The 25,062-nt window shown below is 45.6% G+C and overlaps 1 protein-coding gene across 5 annotated transcripts in view; it reads left to right on the top strand.

The window, feature by feature from the left end:
• SPATA20 (spermatogenesis associated 20) overlaps positions 1 to 25,062 on the top strand; it is a 1,104,606-nt gene that overhangs the window by 642,308 nt on the left and 437,236 nt on the right. For all 5 annotated transcript variants that reach the window (XM_069200053.1, XM_069200051.1, XM_069200052.1 and 2 more), the window contains one exon: positions 18,582 to 18,790. In XM_069200053.1, coding sequence (XP_069056154.1) covers positions 18,582 to 18,790 — 209 coding nt within the window. The remainder of the gene's footprint in view (positions 1 to 18,581; positions 18,791 to 25,062) is intronic.

The following is a 25,062-nucleotide window of genomic DNA, read 5'->3' as shown; positions in this document are numbered from 1 at the left end:
ATATATGTACATGAATGAAACGCAAACTGTAAAAATGAAAATTTAAAAAGGCTCTGTAAACGTGAATGAATTTGAAACTGAAGGCTAAACATTAAATTAGTATTCTTAGCTTGATTCCAATGTACAGTACAGCAAACAGAATCAAATATGACTAATTTGTGGCCTCGACGAAAAGAGAGCATGCATTAGAAGCAAAAATAAAAATTGTCACACTAGAGTCTAGCTTACTGCTTTCTCTTTCAGAACTAATACAACATTTTAAAGAGCTTCACACTAGAGTCTAGCTTACTGCTTCCTCTTTCAGAACTAATACAACATTTTAAAGAGCTTCAACCTTCCCATTAAAATTACAGTATATATGTATATATAAATATATATATATATTTTTTTTTTTTACTACAAAAACCAAAGGTTATAGGGACGTTATAGTTAGATTCTGGATTTACATGCACAAAACCATACAAATTCAGCTGTTATAGTTAGTTATTTCAAGTAACTAATAACTCGCACCCCCGCCATGCCCAGTTTTCTCATCAGTAATTTTATTGCAAATGTTGCAGTGATCATATCAATGATGCCATAGAAGGTGTCATGACTGATGTGATATGTAGAGCAATTAGATATGAATGGCAAGTGTGCCAGTTATAGTTACCTTAGGCCACGAGTTATAGGTTCTTGAAATACCTCTAACTAAAACAGTTGAATTTCTATAGTTTTGCAAGTCTACATTTAGAACCTACTATAATGACCCTGTAACCTTTATTTTTTTCAGTGAATTTATAAGGTTTTTTAAATGTGGGTTCCTAGCTGTAATGTCCTTGTAACCTTTGTGTTTTTCAGTGAATTTCTATGATTTTATTTCTTTTAACGTGGGTGGGGGATTGGCCGGAGGGCCTGGCCTGTGGCCAACCCAATTCATGCATCTAACCCCACGCCATGCATGGCCTTTGGCTGTGCGAGGTGCAGTTTGGCTGCAGGGCCTGGCCTGTGGCCAGGCCCTGTGGCTTAACTTCCGGAGGCATCCACACCCACTCCGCGCACAGGCTTCATGTAGAGCACCAGCTTTGTTTATATATGTAATTGCTTCCCGTTCAGGTTTAATTTCTGTTAAATAATCATTGGTGCCAGAATGCATCTTGACCTGCTTATTTACCCAAGAAGAGGCCACAGTTTTGCACAAAATGTCCACCTAACTAGAGTACTTTCTACCGGCTATTTAGTATGTGCTACCTTGTTGGGTAAATGTATAGTGCAAATTCCACACTACAGCTGTGTAAAGGACCCTGAAGTAATGTCTCCAGTGACCTTGTGTGTCTGTAATTTTTGCAGTGTGATTGTTGATGGAACATCTTTATACAGAAATCTGCAATAACATGATTCCTCATGTAGAGAAGAAGACAAGACTACAAAGAGTTGAAGCTCCACCAAACAAGTGTACTTCCTCTTAATTACATATAGTAAGTGCTTCTTTGTTTGGTGGAGATGTGCTCATATTCCTTTGCATTAAGTACACATCTCCAAAACTGTCCATCATCCTAGAAAAGAACGGGAAGAAATTGCGTACAACTAACATATATGTGGTGGGTCAAAATGGGCGGGGCTTCCAGGTCATTTTACATACTTGTAGTGGTTATAATTGAGAACAATGAGTTCTGTTTTCAACAGAAGATGACAGGATGGGGACCACCGGGAGCCTTAAGGTCCCCATGGTCCCTGCCGGATCCACACCTCCAGCGGCAGCCGGCATTGCTCATGCATGCAGGGATCAGCTAAAAATGCTGCTCCCTACATGCAGGAGCAATCCTTTCATCTGTTTTCCTGCCTGCTGTGAAACAGATGAAAATTCTGCTCCCATCGAGCAGGAGCAGTTTTCATGCTCCTACCCGCTGGGAGCAGACTTACATTTTGCTCTCACTTGAAGGGAGCTGTCAAAGCTCCTGCCAAGCAAAAGCAAACTGCTATCTCCCAAGGGTGGACACCTTGTGAGATAGGAAGCCAGCTCTAGGTGGTGGCGGGCCCAAGGGCTGTTACTGGCTCCAGGAGGGGGGCCACACGACCCCCCTCCTTTCACTTTGTACCAGCCGGCCCCAGGGGGTGGTGTTCTCAGGGGCCGCTCTCCCCCCCTGAATTTTTATTCCTGACCCTAGGGACATGGTAGTCCCTGGGGCCCTATCAGGCTAAGGCTAAATAAATTAAGTAAGCTCCAGGGAGGCAGTGGTCGCCAAAGCTATATACTGGGACAGGATGGGGGCCTGCACAGCCCTCCTACAAGTTTTCTGTAAAGTCCTGGGGAGATGGTGGTCCCGAGGCTCGAAGGAGCCTGCAGAGGGGGGCCACGTGCACCCACCTCCTCAGTATGTTCTCTATACTACATGCCCCTGGGACCTGGCCCACCCGTGGGCTGATAAAAAACAAGTGCAGGAACCCGCACATCTTTTTTTTTTTTGTTCATTGTTCACCAGATCTGTAAATACACTGCCGTTTCAGCTAAAAAATTGAGAAAAAGTGCTTTTTTGCCCTGGTGGTATCACAATGGGTATTCTTACCCTGCCCCTTATTCTTTATTTTTACTTTGTTTTCTGGGACTTGGCTGAGTCCGAGTCCCCAAATGGCTGCCAATACTTCATGGATGTTGGCAGCCAATCAGATTTCAGCACAGGGACTGACGGATCCGCGTCCCTAGATATACAATTTGTTTTTTCAAATAATAAAATTTACAAGCCTGTTAATTGCCAAAAAAACGAGTTTGTGGAAGGATTCTGACGAACTCGAGCTTGTGAGCCTAAGCCAGCAAATGGGAAGCCAGGAAACGTGAGTTCCAAACCACAAAATCGATGGCAAGCAACAGGCAGAAAACATTCCCAAGTAAGTTTTCTGAAACTCAAAAAAATGTCTTTTGCAAGTGTTGGAAATGGCCTTTCTGCAGGGTCACCCCCAAACTTTTTCCCTTCCTCCTTTTTTTCTGACCTCATTTTTTCTGGCTTTAGGACTCTCCGCACTTTACCACTGCTAATCAGTGCTAAAGTGCATATGCTCTCTCCTTAAAACATGGTGACATTGGCTCATACCCAATTGGCTTATTTAATTTACTTGTAAGTCCCTAGTCAAGTGCACTACATGTGCCCAGGGCCTGTAAATTACATTCTAATAGTGGGCTGCAGCACTGGTTGTGCCACCCACATAAGTAACCCCCTAACCATGTCTCAGGCCTGCCTCTGCAGTGCCTGTGTGTGCAGTTTCACTGCATCTTCGACTTGGCATTTAAAAGTACTGGCCAAGCCTTAAAGTCCCCTTTTCTACTTATAAGTCACCCCTAAGGTAGGCCCTAGGTATCCCATAGGGCAGGGTGCTATGTAGATAAAAGGCAGGACATGAACATGTGTGTTCTATATGTCCTGGTAGTGTAAAACTCCTAAATTAGTTTTTACACTGCTGTGAGGCCTGTTCCTTTCTTTGGATAGCATTAGGGCTACCCTCATATACTGTTTGAGTGGCAGATCCTGATCTGAAAGGAGTAGCCAGGTAATATTTACAATGGCCAGAATGGTGATACAAAATCTTGCTTAATGGTGAAGTTGGATTTTATATTACTATTTTAGAAATGCTACTTTTACATATATATATATACACACATATATGTGTGTGTGTATGCATTTGTTTGTGAATTAAATACAACATTTATTAATGTGTGTATTCATCTGATGTATGCTTATTCCTTTATGGTCGAATCTAGAAATTGCTCTGTCAGGTCCCCGGCTTTCAGTAATGATTAACTGGGGGTTAACAAAAGTCAAGAGGTTGAGAATTGCTTCCCTAATGAGGTTCCTAATTGTCTGTATCATCCCATTTGCAATCGGGGCACTATTCTGCAATGTTATATGCACCTATTCGCAATAATATTTATATTGATACACACATTCCGCTGTTTGCTCTGATACACGTGTTGAGTGCAGCACAAAAAAAGGACACAAGAGTGCCATTAGAAGGGACGTTGGTAATTGCAAAACCACCCATACTGTGTTGCTAAAATGCGTATTTGCCTTAAATAAATTAAAGCAAGAGTCGTCTGACAAAGCAGGAACAGTACGTTTAATTAAAAGCAACGCCCGGAATAGCACAGTACAGAGTTGGGGTCTGATGACTGTCTCTCAAAGTTACGGAGTTTTGAGCGTCTTTTTATACATTGTCTTGAGGTGCAATAAACCAATAAAGTTCATTCTTTGAAAAAAGGAATCCGGGACTAGTCACAAGGCCGTAAATCCGGCTATCTGATACAGTGTGCAGGTGGGTCTTGACCTTGCCTAGACATAGTGTTGGGCAGTAGGTAACATTTCCAGATGTCCGTCATCGAGTGCATGTGATCACTGCGTGTAGTGTATGTAGGGTTTTTTGTTTTTTATGGGGGCCAATTTACCAGGACCTTTGTGGTGTTGCTGCCTATCTGGGGATTCAAATCTGGGTCTTCCTTGTTTGGTGTGTGTGACGGGCCGGACAGGGTCGGGCCGCACACATTCCCTACTTGTGCTGCCGCTACCCCTGTTGAACCGGAAGAGGTCGGCCAACACACCAATCCGGGCGGCCTTCGGGTGGAATCGCGGGAAGAGGGACGCTCAAATAGCCCGGCATCAGGCTGTAAAGGGGAGAAGCCGATCGTGGAAAACGGAAGGAGGAGTGGAGAACGGCGAAAGCGGAAAACCAGGAGTGACCAAGGAGAAGATCGTCCCAATCGGGGACGAAGGAACCACAGGCGAGGACGGGAGAAATACAGGATCCAAGACATCGGAGGTCCCAGTCGGGGACGGAAGGAGCAGACTCCGGGAGGGAGCAGAGCGCTACAACCCGCCACACTTCTGGAGAAGCGTGGCATCTCCAGGTGCGTGGAAGTGGCCTGGGGAGGGATAGGAGAGAGAGGGAGGGCACTTGTATAATTGAAAGAGGGGGGGAAGAAATATTACGTGGGGGAAAGCACAGGGAAAAGGAGGTGCCATACAGAGAAAGGGTGTGCAATAAAAGAGAAAAAGAGTTGTGATATTGAAAGAGGGAAGAGGCAGTGAGAAAAGTCCACAGTAGGAAAAGAGAATACCCGAAAGACATAGGCATAAGAGAGAGAAGGCAAGAAGAGAAAAGTGGGAAAAGGCAAAGTAAAGATAATCTCCTACACAGAGAGGGAAAGGACAGGAGAAGGACAGACAGAAAGAGAGAAGAGAAGTCCAAAAGACAAGACAGAGACAAAACGGAGAAGGGAGAGCCAGATACAGGAAAAACAAAAGAAAGGAAAACAGAAATACTTACCAAGACTGTTTCTCCTCTTCCCACATGTACCTCCCGAGCAACCTGCAAGAATAAGAAAGACAGGAGGAAGAGACTGTGAATCACTGCCTGGAGAATACCCAGAGGAGCACAAGAAAAATACAAGAAAGCCATCCATCACACAATAACCTTATATTCAACCAATAAAAGAACACTTACCTGTGTAACAGACGAGTCTTGCTTAAAGTTATTTGCGCCAATCCTGCAACAGTGTGTTTGTCTATAATTGATTTTTTTTTTTTTATTATGTTTTGTTGAATTTTCGACATGGTATAGAACACATGACAATGGTGTAGCACAGGTATTGCAAGTCATTCACATCACGATTATGGGGGATGCGAAGGACAGGGGGTTTCCCCAAGGAAAGACACGCACACAAGAATAGATACAATCAGAAACCGCCACCCTCATGCAGAAGTGGGTGTTTTGTGGAGGTGTATAAGTGTCTAAGCCAATTAAACATCTGAAGTGAACCCTGACTTCTCAGAGGGGGCAGGCAACTTTAGGCCTGACTGTTAGAAATGGGGTCTTTGGTTGGCAGTCAGTTACTTTTCCCAGTTGGGACCATCATCACACCACATTTCAGCATACAGTAGTTGATCCTCAAGGTAGTACAGATGGAGACCTGGGAGCCCCAGGGCTCCGCGGTTGAGGTCCAGTTTTAGTATTTCCAGATGGACTCTGCTCCTCGTACACGCCCAGACCAGGTTCACCAGCAGTGCATCAATTTGTCGAAACAGCAAGGGGGCAGCACACAAAATAAATTTTGCATTCTAAAGGGGCAGGATCACCTTGCCCAATGCTGCCCTTCAGCAGATAGTGGCAATGTGATCCAAAAGCACACCCAGTTAAGACCTTTAAGCACCCTGCCCATGTTCAGCTCGTACTGAAGGTGGTGGTCATGTGTTATCTGTAGGCCCAAAAAACAAAAGCTTTAGGTCTCCCATGGCTGCCCATCCTGGGGGAGATCAGATGCAGCCGTGCTAGCCAGCACTGCCAGTGGGTACAGTATTATCTTGTGATGGTTAACATGGAGCCCTGACTCCATGCCGACATTCGCCATCACCTACTGGCTAAGGGGTACAGAGAGCTCTGGATCTTTCACATATGTCAACCTGTCATGCGCATACATGGACACAATGTGGGTGTTATCTCCCACCCGCATGACCCAGTCCTGCATTTGTTCCCTCAGATACGCTGCAGGGACTCAATTGCCAAGGTGAACAGGAGCCGTGACAATGGGCAGCCCTGTGGCGTGCCCCTCTCAATGTTATAGGCTTCAGAAATGTCAGCACCAACTTGCACTCTTGCAGTAGGTGCCGTGTATAGGAGTTGCAATCATGATCGGTTTTCTGTGTCTCATGCTTCACATGAGATAGGTGTTGCAGATTCAAATGTGTACCCCTGTTCTGCTTTCCTACCTATCTCGTATCAGAGCTTACAGAACATATCAAGAATGCACTTCTGAGTTCAAAGAAGACTTTTATTGTTGTTAATTCTTCCCCACCCACAAGTTCGTGAGAGACGAATTAATAGATTTCAAGCACAAAAGTAGTCACAGCATTAAAACAAAATATATCTCAGTTGCAATGTACACAGCAGTTTATATATATATATATGATATTGATAAGATATTGAATGCAAAGCAAAACAAATACTTCACCGTGTGAGAAACTGTTTACAGCTTCATCTTTCTGGGGTCTGCAAGTTGATGACTCCGGTCAACTGCGAGAAAGAGATTATCTACCCACACGGGAGTCTGGCAACTGGCACCAAGTTCCAGCCTGAAGTCAAGCAGATTTCAATCTAATTCTCTGTAGCCCGAGTCATCCCTACAAAAGCGTGCCCCCTCCTCTCAGACCTGGGAAAACTACGCAAGCCTTTGGAGACTGGCCAGATCTCCTAGATTCCTCCTCTTCCCAAGCCTGAGCAGAAAGGAAAACACCAAATGTACCCTCTCTTATCAGGTCTAGTCTGGTGTGAGAAAAACAGTTTGGTTCATCTTGTGGAAAAAACACAGCTTGGAAAAATACAGCTTGGATTCTCAACTGCAATGTCTAACTCCACGTTAAAGGCAATAGGCAGCTAACCTAACTATCAAATATTATGTCTAATGTCATGTCAAAGCCAATAGGCAGCTGAGCTGAATACAAAATGCAATGTCTAATATCATGTCAAAGCCAATAGGCAGCTAACCTAAATATCAAATGTAATGTCTAATGTCATGTCAAAGCCAATAGGCAGCTGAGCTGAATACAAAATGCAATGTCTAATATCATGTCAAAGCCAATAGGCAGTTGAGCTGAATACAAAATGTAATGTCTAATATCATGTCAAAGCCAATAGGCAACTAAGCTGGATACAGTATGTCAAAGCCAATAGGCAGAATACAGAATGTAATGGCTATTGCAATGTCAAAGCCAATAGGCGGCTAGGCTGAACAAAACATATAGGGGGTCATTCTTACCGCCGCCCGCCAAAGTAACCCCGTCAGAACACCGCACCGCGGTCGAAAGACCGCTGCGGTGATTCTGAGATTTGCCCTGGGCTGGCGGGCGGCCGCCAAAAGGCCGCCCGCCAGCCCAGGGCAAATCAACCTTCCCACGAGGACGCCGGCTCAGAATTGAGCCGGCGTAGTGGGAAGGTGCGACGGGTGCAGTGGCACCCGTCGCGTATTTCAGTGTCTGCATAGCAGACACTGAAATACTTTGCGGGGCCCTCTTACGGGGGCCCCTGCAGTGCCCATGCCATTGGCATGGGCACTGCAGGGGCCCCCAGGGGCCCCGCGGCACCCCCTACCGCCATCCTGTTCATGGCGGGTTTCCTGCCATGAACAGGATGGCGGTAGGGGGTGTCTGAATCCCCATGGCAGCGGAGCGCGCTCCGCCGCCATGGAGGATTCAGAAGGGCAGCGGTAAACCGGCGGGTGACCGCCGGTTTACCCTTTCTGACCGCGGCTGAACCGCCGCGGTCAGAATGCCCTTCGGAGCACCGCCGGTCTGTCGGCGGTGCTCCCGTGGCCGGTGACCCTGGCGGTCACCGGCCGCCAGGGTCAGAATCAGGCCCAGAATGTGCTACTAGTGAACATTGAGCAACTAATATGCGCAGAGGTGAAACACAAAGTCATTGGTCAAACATAACTAATAGCATCACAACCCCTCCCCTGCAAGAAGCCACATTGATCAGTTTGAACTAGAAGTGCAATAACCCATTGCAACCGAAGTTCCAGAACGTTTGCGAGCAGTTTAACATCCACATTAAACGAGCAGTTTAACATCCACATTAAACAAGGAAAGCAGCCTGTAAGATCCTGGATCCATAGGGTCCCTGTCCTGCACATACTAGGGAAGATTACTGATAATATTTGACTGGGAGACCATCCTGTCCTGGGCATTTCCCCCTGGCCGTGTCTCAGAGGGCTTCTCCCATTTCCTTCAATGTGATGGTGTCTCCAAGGCCTTCCGCCTGAGCCTCCGTCAGCTTAGGAAAAGTTGGCTGGTTCAGGAACTCCACTATTCTAGGGCTTCGTCGTGTACCAGAGCAGTATACACCATAGCCAGATGGCCATGCAACAGCTGGGTTATAGCCAACTGACCCACAACGGTTGCACTATCAGGCTTGCAGAGGGCAAAAATAAGTGGTGGAGGACATTCGTGCTTAAGCATCCAGGCTAACATGCAACCCAATCTATCACCTTCCTGTGTAGGCACTGCCTGTAGTCCTTCTGGACATAGCAGTCCAGTCTGTCCCAGACTGCTGCCACCTTCCTGTGTGCTCCTGCAAATGACTTGTTGCCCTCTTCCTGTCATCTCTGCAACTCTGCATGCTGCCCTTCCTCCTCCTCCAACGTAAACTTTAGCTTCCTTCTAATGCCATATGTCTTACTCAGGCTGATACATAATTCTCCCCACTCAGCACAGCTTGTTTGGACAGGGTTCCAATTTGTGGTGAAGAAGCTGTGGAGAGCTTCTCTCCTATCAGTATTATACTCTGGGTCAACCAATGCTTCAGGGTACAACCTCCACAGAGGGATATGGGGCCTATGACCTTTCACTCCACACTCAAACAGCAAGGGGGCATGGTTGGAGAGAAATTGTACCTGGTAGCTCACTTTCACAATATTAAGGATGCCTCCATTAGTAAGTAGAAAATGATCCAGCCTGCTTTGTGCTTCGTAGGTGGGGGAATAGCAAAAATATTCCCTGACAGTTGGGTGGCACTACCTCCACACATCAACCAGGTGAAGTCTGTTCATGGTTTAACAAAACCATGCCACCATGCAAGGTTTTGTACCCACTCGGGTAGATGACGATCCAGTTGTCCATCTAAAACACAATTTAAGTCCCCCGTCCAGATTGTAGGCAATCCTGCATAATGTAGTAACTCAGTTCCTTGCGCTCCAAAGAACTCCTCATTTTCCGTATTAGGGGCATATACCTTAAGCAGGCAGAGTTCCCGTCCATTAAGCACACCATGTAAGAGCACATAACTCCCAGCCATATCAGCTATGTGTCCCCATAGTTGGAATGGGGTTCCCAGGGCCACCCATATAGATACTCCTCGAGCGAAGGATGAAGAAGTGAAGGTGTATAGTTGCCCCCACCATTTCCTATGGGGTTTCTGAGCCTCAGCCTCCAAGAGGTGTGATTCCTGGAGGAAGACACCGTGTGCTCTGGACCATCTGAGATATGTGTGGCTCCTATATCTTTTACCAAATGTATTCAGACCCCTCACGTTCCATATGTGCATGCCCACCATATCAGCCAAGTGCATGGGGAAACAACTCATGCGCAACCTCTCCCGCCCCTCCACCACCACCCCTCCCGCGCCCCGCCCGCCATAACATGTTGCTACCACTGCACAAACTTTAATGATAACCTGAAGAAATGTCCACTCACCCATCCCGGGTAAACACCCCTGAACTTAACAAGTGCTTCCCCATTCATTGTAACTGTCCCACCTACCCAAATTAAGAACCTCAGTAACACTTCAGTGTGAACTTAATGATGGTTTTGGGCCTAGAACTTGTGTTAACACTAAGCTGTGAGGCAAAGCCAACTAAGGACCTCTGAGCAAGTGCCCCGATCACCCCTCTGGTCCTGTGTGCCCAGTGACCACTATAACTTTGTGATCAGTTACTCACACACTATAGGAAAGTGAAGAAAATGGAAAAGAAGTACAGGAGTGAGGTAATGTTATAGCCAGAAAATAAAGAACAAAGGTCAAAGAAGAAGAATAAAATAAGAACGGGAGAGGATAGGCCATCCAGTGTTCTTCCAGGCCCCATGTGCAGTGTCACCCCCGAAACCCCCTTGGCCCCCACCAGGGGGCCCAGTGATACCTCAGTGACCCCATGGTCCTTAGGGGTCTGTTTCAATCAGTTATCTGTCGCTGGGTTGGTAAGGGCCCTTACTATTACACAGTACTTTATTGAGGCTCTGCCCTCACAGCTGAAATCTTCATGCCCCCTTCAAGGGCCTCTGGCCAAACCCTCCTGCAGGGGGTTCGAAAACCATGCTGCAGAGCATCTCATATCTCCGCCATGTCCCCTGTTAGTTGGCTGGGAATGCCCTGCTGATCTGAATTTGTGATGGATGACGCAGCAGAGGTGACAGACTCAACCATTACTCTGGCCTTCTCCCACTCCTGCCACTGTGACTCCAGATTCAGGGTGCCATCTGGCCTTACCACCACTTACACCAGAAGGTGACCGTTTCCTGCGTCTTCTTCTCTTACAAGGCACAGTTCCTGAAGCATTTCCACTGTGGGGCTCAGCACGCCATTGACCCGGGTGCTGCGCTAGGATTTGATCACTACCTCTGATCTCTAACCAGCCCCAGTTTTCCTCTGGTGGCATAAAGAAATGAGAGCAGTCATTGTGGATCACTTTCAGTTTGGCGGGGTATAATAACGTACTCCAGCCCCATCGCCTTCAGTTTCTGTTTCATGCCGCTGAAGGATTGTCTTGCAATAGGACTGCCCTGGTGTAATCGGGGAAAACCTGAATGGAATGGTTCTCCTATTTCAGATCTTGGTGCCTCCGGACCATTTGTAGGATTTAATTGTGTTCCCTATAATTGAGCATGTTAGCTATGACAGTTTTAGGAGGTGCTCCCGACCGTGGAGAGGGGCCAAGGATCTGTGACTGCGTTCTACTGCAAAGAACCTGGAGAGGCTTGCCATCGGGAGCGCCATTGTGATCTATCCCTCCAGGGAGGATTCCAACCCATTGCCCTCTGCACCCTCCAGGAAGCCCACAAATCTGAAGCTACACCTTCAAGAGTGCCCTTGCGCGTCCTCAGTGCCAGTCTCCATCCTCCTCAAATGTGTTTTGAGTGCCGTCACTGTGGCCCCCAGCAGGGAGATCTCTTCACACAGATCTGCTACTTGGCTCTCCGTTTCTACTGACCTCTCTGCCAACTTGCTCAAGTCTACTCTGAGTAGGCCCACAACCAGTGCTATGGCGTCAATTTTTGCTTGAACCGCTAGCCCCGATGCCTCAATGGCCACCAGGATCTCAGCTCCTGATGGTACAGCAGGGCTCTGTGTGACCTTACGTTTCTGCAGGCCTCCGCCCACGCCCGGGGCAGTGAAGTGTTCCATTTTTGTTTGTTGGGAGCCTCTAGACGATCTGTCCTTGCCCATGATGTGGTGGAGTGTAAGACAATGATAAATAGCACAGCCCTGGTCTGCTGCCAACTACCAGGTACCTTGCTCCGCAGGTCTCAGCTCCCTACACCTCTCATTATCACATCCATTATTCAAGGTCTGTCTGCGTCACCAATTTCGTGAATCAACCAGGCTTTCGGGTTCAGTGACAGGCCATTGTGACCTCTAGAGCAGCAACCTACAGCCAGGGACTCCTAATTATCTCTGAGGGTAGCCCCCTCTATGCCATGTATTTCGTCTTTAGCTGGGGAGCAGTGAGTCTCGGTGTCCACCTCTGGGGGTTTGCAATGAATGACCACCACTAGGGAGAGCAGTAACAGCCTTTTGCACAAGCCCTCCGCATGGCCCGTCTGCCAGCCTGGACCTCCTGCCTCTCTAGGTCACTGCTCCCTGTAGACCACTCAGCCCTGCTCCCTCATTCAATCATGAGGGGGAGCATTCCCCCCTACCCAAGAGGGCCCAGCCACCGCTCACCACCAATGCAGGAGGACATGCAGCCCCTCACCAGGCCTCCCATGTGTAAGTTTGCTTGCCGCCTCCCTCTCAGGCAGCGCCTGTGGGCAACTGGCCAGACTCTCACCAGTGGGGCACCGGAGTCCTCAGGCAGCATGCCCCATACTGAGGTGCCACTCAAGCCTCGCCCTCAGCCCGTCAATGAAGGGAGAAAGATGGGCGGGGTGACATGTCCCACTCCCCTTACAGCTTTCACATTATGTCCCCCCGTGGGCACCAGCAACCTCTGTCGTGAAAAGGGGGGAAGGGCCCCAGACACAGTTGCGGTCTTCCTTCTAAGGTCAGACGTGACATGGGGCCTTCCGGTCTCACTTCGCTCAGTTTACTCTCTCAAGGAGGGGGGTCAACTCATTAGGTACTCTGCTCACTGCCCCCACCAAATTGGTAGGCACCTCCGATGTACGGGTACACACCACCAGCTCACTCAATTCTTCCGGTAGGCTGCCAGCCAGAGGCAGGCTTCAGGGCCTCCCTGGTCGCAACGGTCAGCGTGGCCCCTATTAATGTTCCTATTAATGTTGAGGAGCCCCGAACTTCACCGGTCCACACTCACCCAGGCATCGCTCCACACTGCTGGGTGCCGAGGGGGGATCTTGCTGTTGGTGCCAGAGCGCACATTTAGTTCTGTTGCTCGGACATCTTGTTAGCCACGCCCGTGCATTTGTCTATGGGCTACTTGTAACCTCATCTGTGATCTGTCAATCAGTTGCTTCAGACCTTGGATGCAGGGCCTTCTTGACCACATACGTATGGCTCAGGATTGATGGGGAGGTCATGTCTGGTGTAATCAACAGTAGCAAAGCAAGTTTTCTGTTATGCTGGCAGATTTCATGGCGTACATTGACCTTATTTTTATACCTATCAACATTCTCCCCTCTGGCTGAATTTTCAACTACTTTATCAACCCCATACATCATGACAGTCACATTATTCAAGGATTAATGCATTTCTGTTGTGTTTAATACTAATTCCCTACATATCTGCACTCTACCTGTTTTTACAGCAGGGAACCCCCAGCACAAACAGCACAGAAATGAGAATCATCAGTAATGACATGCACAGTCTGACTACCCACCGGGGAGCCAGGAAACTTTGTTTTGGGCTACTTTTTTGTGATGGTCACTTAAAGAGTCCCTACCCTTCACAGCACCCCTCCTCTCCTCGGATCTAAGATGTTTTAGATCTGCTGGCCCCAGGTTGTGACCAGGGACACTCTACTCGCTGCTTTGGAGGGACATGATCGGACAAGCAGACTTTTGAACGTTTGGAAGCCTTTTGAGGAGAAGGCAAAGCCAAGCATTTGCAACATTGCGAGTCATGTGCCAAGACCAGGATTCGGCAGAATGAATTGAGTGTGTGCCGTCATGCTCAGTGTTAGTTAGCGCGATGATTGGGATGCAGGCTCAGGAAAACACTGTATTTGTCTACCCTCCAATGATGCTGCTAAGCAGATGGGAAATGAGCTGGGATGCTGATTGGATATCCCTGCAGACTTGTGTGTGTACTATTGAATTTGTCAGACGTGTATGTAGGCTTTGGAGTTTTGTGGGGACATTATTATCCCAAGTACGTGGGAAACTGGTTCCTGATACTGGAACATTGCATCGTTTTGGAACTTAAAAGGGGGCCTCCATTAGCTGCAGGCCTGGTTTTGGAGGCGCTGTAGCTGGGGCTGCGCACCACGGCATCACACCCAGAGCCTATGCGTAACATCTATGTCATGCCCAGTCGTTCAAGCGTGAGGCCTTGTCCTTATGTCACACTTAGGGATCAAGGGTACCTTCTGTGTCTCGCCCAGAAGTCCAAGCAGAGCCCTTTATCACAGGGTCATGCGTACCATCTGTGCCTCACCCAGCAGTCATAGCGGAGCCCTATATAACGCCCAGGGTTATGCGTGCCATCTGTGTCTTTCTTGCCCAGTGGTCCCCGTGGAGCCATAGTTTGTCATATACCAAATGCTGGCACTAAGGATCAGATGTAGTCTCTTACCCACTGACGGCTGCTTCAGGATGGATCTCCACATGGGGTTTCAGCAGAACTTTCAATCAATTGTGGCATCTGCTCACCTCTGTTTGTTTGGCAGATTGGAATCTATTTGGTGGGGTCCCCTTCCTTCGGCTGCAGTCTAGGCTCGGAGGACCAATCTCTCCTGGCTGGCTCGCCAAAATGTTGCTTGAATGCGGATTTACCTTGAACAAATGAAAGACAAGAGGCGTCTGGCAAACCAGGAAGAGTCTGTTTAATTAAATGCAACACCCGGGAGAGCACAGTACAGAGTTGGGGTCTGATGACTATCTCTCAAAGTTACAGAGTTTCGAGCATCTTTTTATACATTGTCTTGAGGTGCAATAAAACAATTGAGTACATTCTTTGAAAAAATTAATCCAGGCCTGGTCACGAGGTCATAAATCCGACCATCTGATAAAGTGTGCAGGTGGGTCTCGACCTTGGTTGGACATAGTGTGGGGCAGTAGGTAATATTTTCGGCATGGGAAGCGCCTGATCACTACATCTTGTGTGTGGTGTGTTCTGATTGACTGTGTGTTCCTAACCTCATGTGGCGTCTAACGTGTACTCCTCCAGCCAAATGCATTTTACCGAGGGCCCATTTCCAAGGACCTGTGTGGTGTTGCTGCCTATCTGGGGAATTAATCTGGGTCTTCACTGTTTGGTGCATTTGTCTATGGGCTACGTGTCACCCTACCTGTGATCTGTCAATCAGTGCTTCTGGCCTATGTCACAGGTCCTGATTGACCACGTATTTCTAGCTCTGAGTTGACAGGGATGTCATGTTGGGTGTAATTGACTATAGCAAAGTGAGTTTGTTGTTATGATGGCACATATTATGACATACATTGACATTGTTTTTATGCCTATCAACAACGGTATAGTAATTGCTGCACTTTTTGATGTATTTGTTAACAGGCATAAAAACCCACATCCAGTGGGGTTCGAAACTAATGGTTAATTTGTGAAAGATTAAGTGGCGGTGCCGAAAGTTATGCTCAGAACCTGCGGACTGAGCTATGAAATGCACCAAATACCAAAGCTGAAAGTCTTGAATTCGCCTCATGGTTCTTTAATCCACTGCTAGACACTCCCTGCCCATTTATCTCACTCTTGCAGGTCCTGGCTGTATCCAGCTGTTCCGTTTTTCTCTTTCTCCATCTTTCCGTTTTTTTCCCCCCTCTCTTGCTCTTTGTAAATGTCTGATGCAGAAAAATAAGTGACGGTACCTAAAAGTTAGTGCCAGTGGTCCTGACCGTCAACCACCAGCTCAGATTAAGCACTGTTCAAAACACTTGTTAATTTTATCAAGCAAGCAACAATCTGTATAGCAGTCAAAGTCACAGATCCCAAAAATTTACCTACATATTGAACTTTTTGCTGCACTGATATGAATTTCTTTACATGTAAAAAATAATTGTTTCCTTAATGTTTTACTGCTTTATTAATGTTCTATACTAACTCCTTTTGAAAACAATTCTCCTGGGGGGCATACTCTTGGACTATTTGTACACATATATGATTTTTCATACTAACTCAAATAAAGTGCATTATACATAGTGACGGAGAGATAGTTTCACCCACTTTTCAAACAGGATTGAAAAACGAAAGTCCGTCTTTAACATTTAAAAAATCTTTACAGCAGAGTACTTAAATGGCAGGGCTCAGGCTTTTTGGTAGGAATTCAACAGTGATTATGCCCCTAAACTGACTAACAGAATGTGCTACAAATTAAGAATAATCTGGGTTGAATGAAAAGTATATGCAACAGTGGAGGCCACCGCAAATGTCAGGGGGAGGGGCAGGCGTGGGGAGAGACAGGAGAGGGGAATAAAAACATAATTTAGAAAAAGTGCCTGTCCCCGGCGCTGCCACCTCCAGCGTTGCTCCTCTGCTCTTCTTCTGGTGTCCCAGCATTGACTGGGACACCAGCACAGGCTCCCCAGCAGTCCTGGTGCTGCTCTCATGCTAAACCTAGCATGAAAGCAGTGCCAGGATTGGTCTGAGCGGCTTGTTCTGCCACTCAGACACTGCATGGGAGTCTGCGAGGTTTCTCCAACCCGGCGTTCTCCAACCCAGCTGTGTAGCACAGCCGGGTTGGAGAAACCTAAGTGCGCATGTGTGTTTGGCCGGCGTCAGACAGCCGGCCAAACACACATGCGCACTTAGTGCACAGATTCTACTCCCCTCTCGTGGCCCAGTCCCGCCCCTCCCTGCACCAGCTGATGGCTGAGCCAGCAGCTGAAAGATAAACAAATAGTGAAATATTGTTTTATCTTTCATCTCCTGGCTTAGCCAGGAGTGGCGATGCTCCTTTGCCATTGCGAAGGAGCTGCCCCTGATATGCAGTGCTATTAAGTTTGCATTCCATCTGTGAGTACCTTATGTGGGTCATTTTTGTCTTCCATTGTGGTACTTATAGTCCTAAATGACTACAAGTAATTAATACAGTGAAAACTGGCACTTGATAAGCTACACACCCAAGGAATTGGGAAGTTTGAGAGCTATGGCATATTATCTTGCTTCTGTAATATTAAACAGCTAAAGTAAATACAAGCCAGTATTGAGAAGCTTTGAAATAACAGTGTACTGTCCTTGGCAAGAAAAATATGATGTGCAGTCAGTGCCTAATTGGATCTGGTTGTTGCTGTGGGGACCACCGGCACTCATTTTTGAGGATGGCACTTATTTTTCCTCATTAGAACTTTCCCCAGAACAAGAGAGGGACAAACACACAAAGGGGAAAGAAGGAGGAAAAGAAAGACGGAAAACCCGCCAGCAAGGAGAAAGCGGAAGCCTGCACGAGTGAGATAAACGGGGAGGGAGTGTCTGGCAGTTAAGTAGGACTGCACAGCCTTGGTATTCAGGGCGTTGACCTTTAATAGTGATGACCGCTGGCATCTGAGCAGGGCTTTGGGCACCCCATTAATTATTTTACAAATTAAGCACTGGATGTCGTTCAGCCTGCAAGTCATAGTTTAGGTACTCTAGCAGAACAGTGTACAGTCTCATTGCTGGAATAGCTGAGTGGTCTCCAGGCTACAGTTCATGTTTGTGTTATTTTTGGGTCTCACTGGTGAGAGATTTTGTATACAAGAGGCTTGCATCCTGCTCATTGTTTAACATTCATTGGCTTCATTGTTAGTAATTTTTGCTGCCTTTCAACAAGCATTAGCAAATCCAGTAGTTCCCGCCTTTGAGATTATTGGCTCTACTACTTCCTTTTATTCATGCTGTACAGCCTTGGCATTACCGACTTTGTCTATGATGTGTAGCCATGCTGTGAAGAAGCATGGATGCTGTGCAGCATGGCTAAAATTAATAATATAAAAAGCCCTGTGTTGCAACCAGCACTAATGTACTTTAAAAAAGGAAAAAGTGCATTAGCCCTGGCTGCAGCATAGTGTTTTTTAATATTAATATTACCCATACTGCAAAGCATCCGTAATGCTGTACAGCATGGCTACAAAACATTGCCAAAGATAATAGCGCTCTTAAGCAAGAGCTGTTGTCTTTGCCTATGCCTTTTTGCCGAGCAGTGACAGTATTGGTGCTCCTACACCTGGATGTTCTGCAATACAGGATTGAATTACATTGACATAGAATGTTATGGACTTGGTGCTAGAAGGAAGGTCTGTACTCAGTAGGTCAGGTTTGAGGTGCCATGGCTAAGCAGGGAAATATATTTGCGATAGAAATGTTGGGTGTGTTGCAGGTCACAGCGGAGTCATCATGGTCCATCAGTGCATGGGCTTAGGACATGATTATATGGATTTGATAGAGCCGGTCCATCATTGAGATGCACTTACCGGGCCACTTGTGGCTTGGGTGACATCAACCTGACACTAGTTTTGGACCCTGGAGCCTATTTTGTACAAATCAGGCACTTCTTATGCTTTCTCCGAGCCTATTCTTTCTGCTTAAAATACATGGAATCTATCCTTTCCATAGATACTTCAGAACTTCATTATTGTCGATACTGAACCATAAAGCTACCTAAAGGCATACAACAGCCATATTTCTTTACATTCAAACAGTCTCTTCCCATTTACTAATCCTCTTCTTTTTTCATGCCTCCGTAGCTCTGTTCCCATCACTGGCTTTCTGGAGGATTATGCCTTCGTCATTCAGGGTCTGTTTGATCTTTATGAGGCCTCTTTGGACCAGCGCTGGTTGCAGTGGGCTGTCCAGCTACAGAAGAAGCAGGACGAGCTATTTTGGGACCCAGTTAGCTGGGGCTACTTCTCCAGTGATCCCAGCGACAGATCAGTCATCTTGCGGCTAAAGAATGGTGAGTAGGACGGGCAGTAAGTCACACCATTTGTGTCTGAATGTTTGCTGTGAACAGTAGCTGTATCTGGATTATAAAATACTGGATGGAAAGAAGGGCATTGTGGCTGTTCTCTTCCTATGTATTTTTCATCAGTAACAAATGTGTAATTAGTTGTCCTTTGTGTGTCAGCACTGAACAGGTCTGGCGTCACCAGTCCCAGACCTGTAGGTGCTGTATGGAGTTTATCAAAGGTTGATTCTAGGTATGTTTGGGTTTATCTGTGAAAGACTGAATGAGTGCACTTTGTGTCAACTCTGGCTGCAAGAGGGCTCGGTAGTTAAGGACAGAATATAAGTGTGGATGTTGGGTCCGCAATGGCTGCTGCTGCTGCGGGTCATCAATGGCAAAGGCTGCTGATTAGGGGGTCATTGTGGGTAGTAGCTTTATCTCGGTGTCGTAGTGAAGAGTGTTGAGCAGGGATGCATTTTGAGTGAGTTTCAAGAGGCTCCAGCACAGAGCCTGTGCTATTCATGAGAACTGTTGGTAGCTTTAATTCGGGAGGCTGCACATCATACTCTACTGCAGCGGATGGCAGAGGAGTCACAGTATCCTCTTTGACTACACATTTTAATTGTCAAGTTGGTTGTGCTTCTTTCTCAGCACAAGAAAGATCACTACTTCCTCGATACATTGCTTTCCATCATCCGAGTGGTCTATCAGCATTGGATCTTTCATAGATTCACATGCTTTGAATCTTCACAGTTGTCAGGTTGTGAATAACAAGTAGTTTTACAAGACAAGAAACAAAAAGCATTTAAAACACCTTTTTAACACATTATTGCTGTTTGTACAAATGACTAATGATGATATAAACAATATTGTATATTTTCCGACATTTCAGTATAAAACCGAGTTTAATTTATCATACTTAGAATATTTTTTGAATATTGTACGTAATGTTATCAATACATTTTTGTCATAACTCACCTTTAATGTAATCGACTAATGCTGCACAGTAGTTCTTTTTTCTGGAATCCCTGTAGGTGGCTTCAATGCTGGCTTACGATTCCATATCTGTGGATAAAATTACACAGTGGTAGCATGAATCATGATCCCAGTACTTTAGGGAATAGCAGGACGAAAATTGGTTATGATGCGGAGGTCTTTAAGGATCCCGCTGGAGCAGCAACAACTGACTAGCTGTTGGTTACTGCAGTTGCTTTAGTGGAGGGGATGTATGTTCAAACGGGCGTGTTATGTTTATCTTCCCCTTAAGGTCCAAGGAGACCCCTGAGTCAGAGGTTCAGCAACGTTTGTGTTAAGGTTCTAATTTATGCTGCAACCCTTTACAACTGGATCGTGTTTTCTGTCAGACTGATGTTTATGCTTTCGCCGATCTATTTTCCCGAATACATAAATTAAGCCTAATAAAGAGGAGGCACGAGGCTGTTTACGTCTCTGCCCTTCTTGGCCCAGTCTGTGCTCGAACTATCAGAGCCGCTGGTGCAAAATGCCGTGGCCATGTCCGCATGATCGTTGATCTCTTGTTTTACAAACTTCTTGTACCCTATAGGTGACTCCGCGGGTTCTGAATTACCGATGTTACTGCTGGTCTTACTTTATTAAATTTGGGATTTACTATGTTGTATGTATGTCTCAGTAAGTATACCCTTTGGCACTCAATGGATATTGTGCCTTTTTTTCTTTTTAACTTGTCTAGTTTTGACTTGCAGCCTTTTAAACGCCAGTGTACCTATTTTCCTTTAGATAGAAAAATACAGCCTTGCTAATCGCTTTAACTAAAATGTAATCCACTATTGAGACTTTAAAATCTCACAGGACTCTGGGATATGAAGATCTGAATGAGTTGTACAAAATTGTTTTGTACTAGAAGAGTATGATTATTTCACTACAATATATGGCTTGTCTGCTGCCATGAATAATTCTGAAGCCCATATTTGTAGGATTGGGGGAGGTTGCTGAAGTAAAGGCATTCTTGATGTTGGTCAGTAACTCAAACCTCCAGACTGCCCTCTGAGGCCCTAATAACGATCATAGTCGAGTGATTTTTCCTGGGGAGATACTGCTCTGCTATAATATGAGTGGTCCGGTGTTCCCATACCCAATATTACTGGGTCCAAAAACACTAAATTCTGTTTTTTTCAGTGTGCCTGCGTGCACCTGATAAAACCGTAGCTCTATACTTCCAGGACTGCTGCATGGGGCACAATCCAGCCCCTCTTCAGCACCACGAGGAGCAGACAGTGTTCAGTAGTGATTGTCTGTCAGGATCTGCCGACTATTTATTGTCATGAGGATGGAGAAAGAGAGGCTTTTCTTGGGTATGTGTTAATTTGGTTCTAATGTTGTTTTTCCTGGGTTAACCCTTGTGGAGCTGTGCATTCAAGGACAGTGTTTCATGTAAGATTAGCAAGAACTGAACTGTGGGTGTGGACTTCTATTGGATGGCAGGCTTGACTGAAAAAACCTGGAACAGATTATAGGGCCTGATTACAACTTTGGAGGAGGGTGTTAATCCGTCCCAAATGTGACGGATATCCTTCCCACCGTATTACGAGTTCCATAGGATAAAATGGACTCGTAATACCTTATCTGGTAGAGAAAATATCTAGTTGCAGATTCCTTACCGACCAACCCATCCTCTCCGTTCTGCGAACTGATTTCTAGGGATAATGACTCCCTTTTCAGGGCCTTAGTTTTGATGCACCAGTGGTCAGTGTTCTTCATGGCTCGGTGCTTCTGGCATGGAAAGTCATGAAAAGAAACTGACATCAGCACGCTTGGGTGGTGCCTATTAAGGACATGCAACATCATATCCAGCACAGACGACACCGATGACGGACACAGAGCTGATTGATGTCACCTAACGGTGTGCAGAGGTACTGCTCGGGAAATATTTCTAGATTCAGACTGACGCCTGGGGGAAATTCTAAGGTAAGCAATCTGTAACTAGATATTGTCTCTACCAGATAAGGCGCTACTGAAGGTAAGTAACTTTTCCTGTGATTAAGGGGGAGTCAAGCCTGTGTATGTAATGAGGCCTGCGATGGCTGTTGCATGAAGTACTGCACGGCTGGCGTCAATGAGCATGAGTTGGAATGTGGTTCTGTAGTTTGAGGTTGTGTGCTAGTTAGCCTTATGTGTGTGGGATTGGGTCTACGCGTTACACGAATGCTATGTGAGTGTCTGGATCATCTACATCATTGTGTGATTGAAAGGATTGCCATTTTGGGGGGCTATGCACATGATTAGATATTACCTTGCAATTTTCAGTGCAGCAATGGTTCTGGCCCAAGGCCCCCCATAGCTGTAACAGTCTCAAGGAGGCAAGGTCCTTGTCTGTGTCTGCCTTGTGACGGGTGGGACCCAGGTGATCGGACCCTCTTAACACGTCATTGAAGTAGGTAGAAGGCAGGATGTGATGTCACTTCCTGTGCAGATGGAGGATGTGAAATACAGTGTGTAACTTCCTGTGCAGTTGGATGATGATAAATTATATTCTCTTGCTTAGCTTCTCTTTTAGAGGCAGTTTTGCTGGAAGACCAGTGATGTCAGTTCTCTGCAGTTGGGCAGTAGGAAATCCATTGATGTGTGATGGGACATGCAGTGGTGTCACTTCCTGTGCAGATGGATGATGAGAAATCCCACTACTTATGGCACTGAACATAACTTAATTTGAATAGTAGCCACAATGACCACCCTGTCCAGAACTACAAAGGTCTTGAAAGCAACCGAGAGATCTCCACACTTGGGTTCATAACACATATAAAAAATAGAGAGACTTCAAAAGAAAAGGAGGGTCCTGACGTTTAACTTCCTGTAAAAAATGCCGTATTTACTAGGGCTGTGGGAACTAAAACCAGAGGACTTGGACCCCTGTCCTCCTACTAGCCAAAATACTGAATAAAGAGATGGTAAGCTTCCACCAAAGGCGTTTCATCTACAGTTTTTAATTATGAAAATACAAATTACAATGTTCATAGATGTTACATTTCAATTGGCACAATCCTGAATTCAAGGGAGGCTTCCAATGTTCAAAAATGTTACAGCCAAAGTTCAGCGATGTTATACTTCAATTGGTGCAATCCAAATATTTCAAATGAGGCTTCCAATGTACAAGGATGTAACAGCCAACACGTGTTTTGCCCCCTGTAGCCAATACGCCAGGGCTTTCTCAAGGCATTTGTCAAACAATAGCGATTAAACGCGGGACGCGTCGGGACGTTTTCCGACTTTCTTTTTGCTCAATTGGATCAAAAAATTGGGACATTTTAGTCCGAAGATTCTACTATTGTTTGACAAATGCCTTGAGAAAGCCCTGGCGTATTGGCTACAGGGGCGAAACACGTATTGGCTGTTACATCCTTGTACATTGGAAGCCTCATTTGAATTATTTGGATTGCACCAATTGAAGTATAACATCGCTGAACTTTGGCTGTAACATTTTTGAACATTGGAAGCCTCCCTTGAATTCAGGATTGTGCCAATTGAAATATAACATCTATGAACATTGTAATTTGTATTTTCATAATTAAAAACTGTAGATGAAACGCCTTTGGTGGGAGCTTACCATCTCTTTATTAACATATAAAAAATACTTTCAAATTGCTTGGTTGCAGCCCTGGTATAAAAGAAATCCAAAACGAAATGCCTGTAAATATTATGCAGGCCTCGAATATCTACCTTCTGGCTGTCTGACTCAATCAAAAACATGATTGAGAACTTTCTAAACATGGAGAGAGAGAGCCTTCTCAAAGTGAAGAAGGCACGTTGCCTAGCAGTAAAATAGCTCATGCGGCAAACAAAGAAACCAGCAGAGATGAACGGGAAAGCGGGGCCGCTTGTAAAGGAAGCTAAAAGCACAGCATATATATAACAAACAATAAAGTATGAATGTATCCTGATTTCCTAGGACTAAAACTGAGCTACTGAAAGGAAGAGGCTAAAACTGCAAAACATTAAAGAGGAGCAGATGAAGTGGGATCGAAATGCTTCCTTATGGCACCCAGGGAAATCTGTTGTTCTTGATTCAACTGATAAGAATGCTTTCACCTACAGTTCAGTATATATATTCGTATTTCATCAGGATATTTTAAAGTCACTGCACCTTTATTTGTACACATACAATACACATTGTTTTAGTATACATAAAGATTTAAAGCTTGTGCTTCTGATTTTTCATGTCATTGTCCATGCTGAAGATATGTCATCACGGTGTGCAGACGGACAGTCAACAGTGCTGGTGCTTTTATGAGGCCGTGAATAGTAGTTTGCCATTCAACATGTTAAATCAAAAAGTCAAAGTTATTAATTTGGTGCGGTCAAAGTGAGTACCATGTAGGAGTCTCACTGCACTCTTGAATACGGGTATTGACGATGTACTGTGGCAAACTTGTGATTTCTTGTGATGACACATTTAGAGAAAGCACAGACATGTTTTTACATTTTTTATATACACATGCACGGTCATTTAGGCGAAGTTAACTTATAGAGACCCCTTTAGTTTGCTGCTCTCAGCGCACAGGCACCTGGATTGGGTTCTAATTGAAAATAGGTTTGAGTTTTTGGAAGAAGTCCATTTGCTAGTTAAAAAATCAGTAGGAGGAACGGTAACTGCTTACTGTTTATAAGTCTTGGCGCACATGTGTTATGCTGTATCTTAGTCGGTATCCATCCTTGCACCCTGGGGTAAGCCTTCTCTGCCAGCTGTCTCTACCGTTGGCGAGTGAAGTGTGCAAAGGAAGTAACTTGAATATTGAATTCAAATGAAATATAATCTTAGGCCTCACAATGTCTTATTCCTTTAGTCTCTTATTTGGAAACATTAGGAATGCTTAGAAAGAGGCTCAGTGAAGGTGGCAAGTGCTATAAAAACTCTCCGACAAATACCCTCATCCCTGTTGAGTCTTGCATTATAAGTGTTGCTGGTAAAACAGCATATTGGATGATTTTTCAAACTGTTGTTTGTAATGAGCATGCACACACTTCCTTTATTTCTTGTGATTATATCAATGTGTATTTTTAGATTCTTGTGAAAAAAATTCTGAATGTGTCCCTACTCTTTTCAGTGGATGTATTATCATCCGTTCTAATGTTTTATTGAGATGGGAAATGCAGATGGTAATACGGTAATCTGTAAATATACTTCATTCATGGAGACTGTTCTTTTTCAGCACTTGCATGTTAACAGTTAATATGAAGTAGAATCTGAGAAGTGCGCACCAGGTGTTTGAGCAAATACTATTCAAATGACAATACGCTGCTTCCTT

Source organism: Pleurodeles waltl, chromosome 7, assembly GCF_031143425.1.
Source record: "Pleurodeles waltl isolate 20211129_DDA chromosome 7, aPleWal1.hap1.20221129, whole genome shotgun sequence".
In the NCBI taxonomy this organism is placed as follows: Eukaryota; Metazoa; Chordata; class Amphibia; order Caudata; family Salamandridae; genus Pleurodeles; species Pleurodeles waltl.
This window is presented reverse-complemented; position numbering and strand designations above follow the sequence as displayed.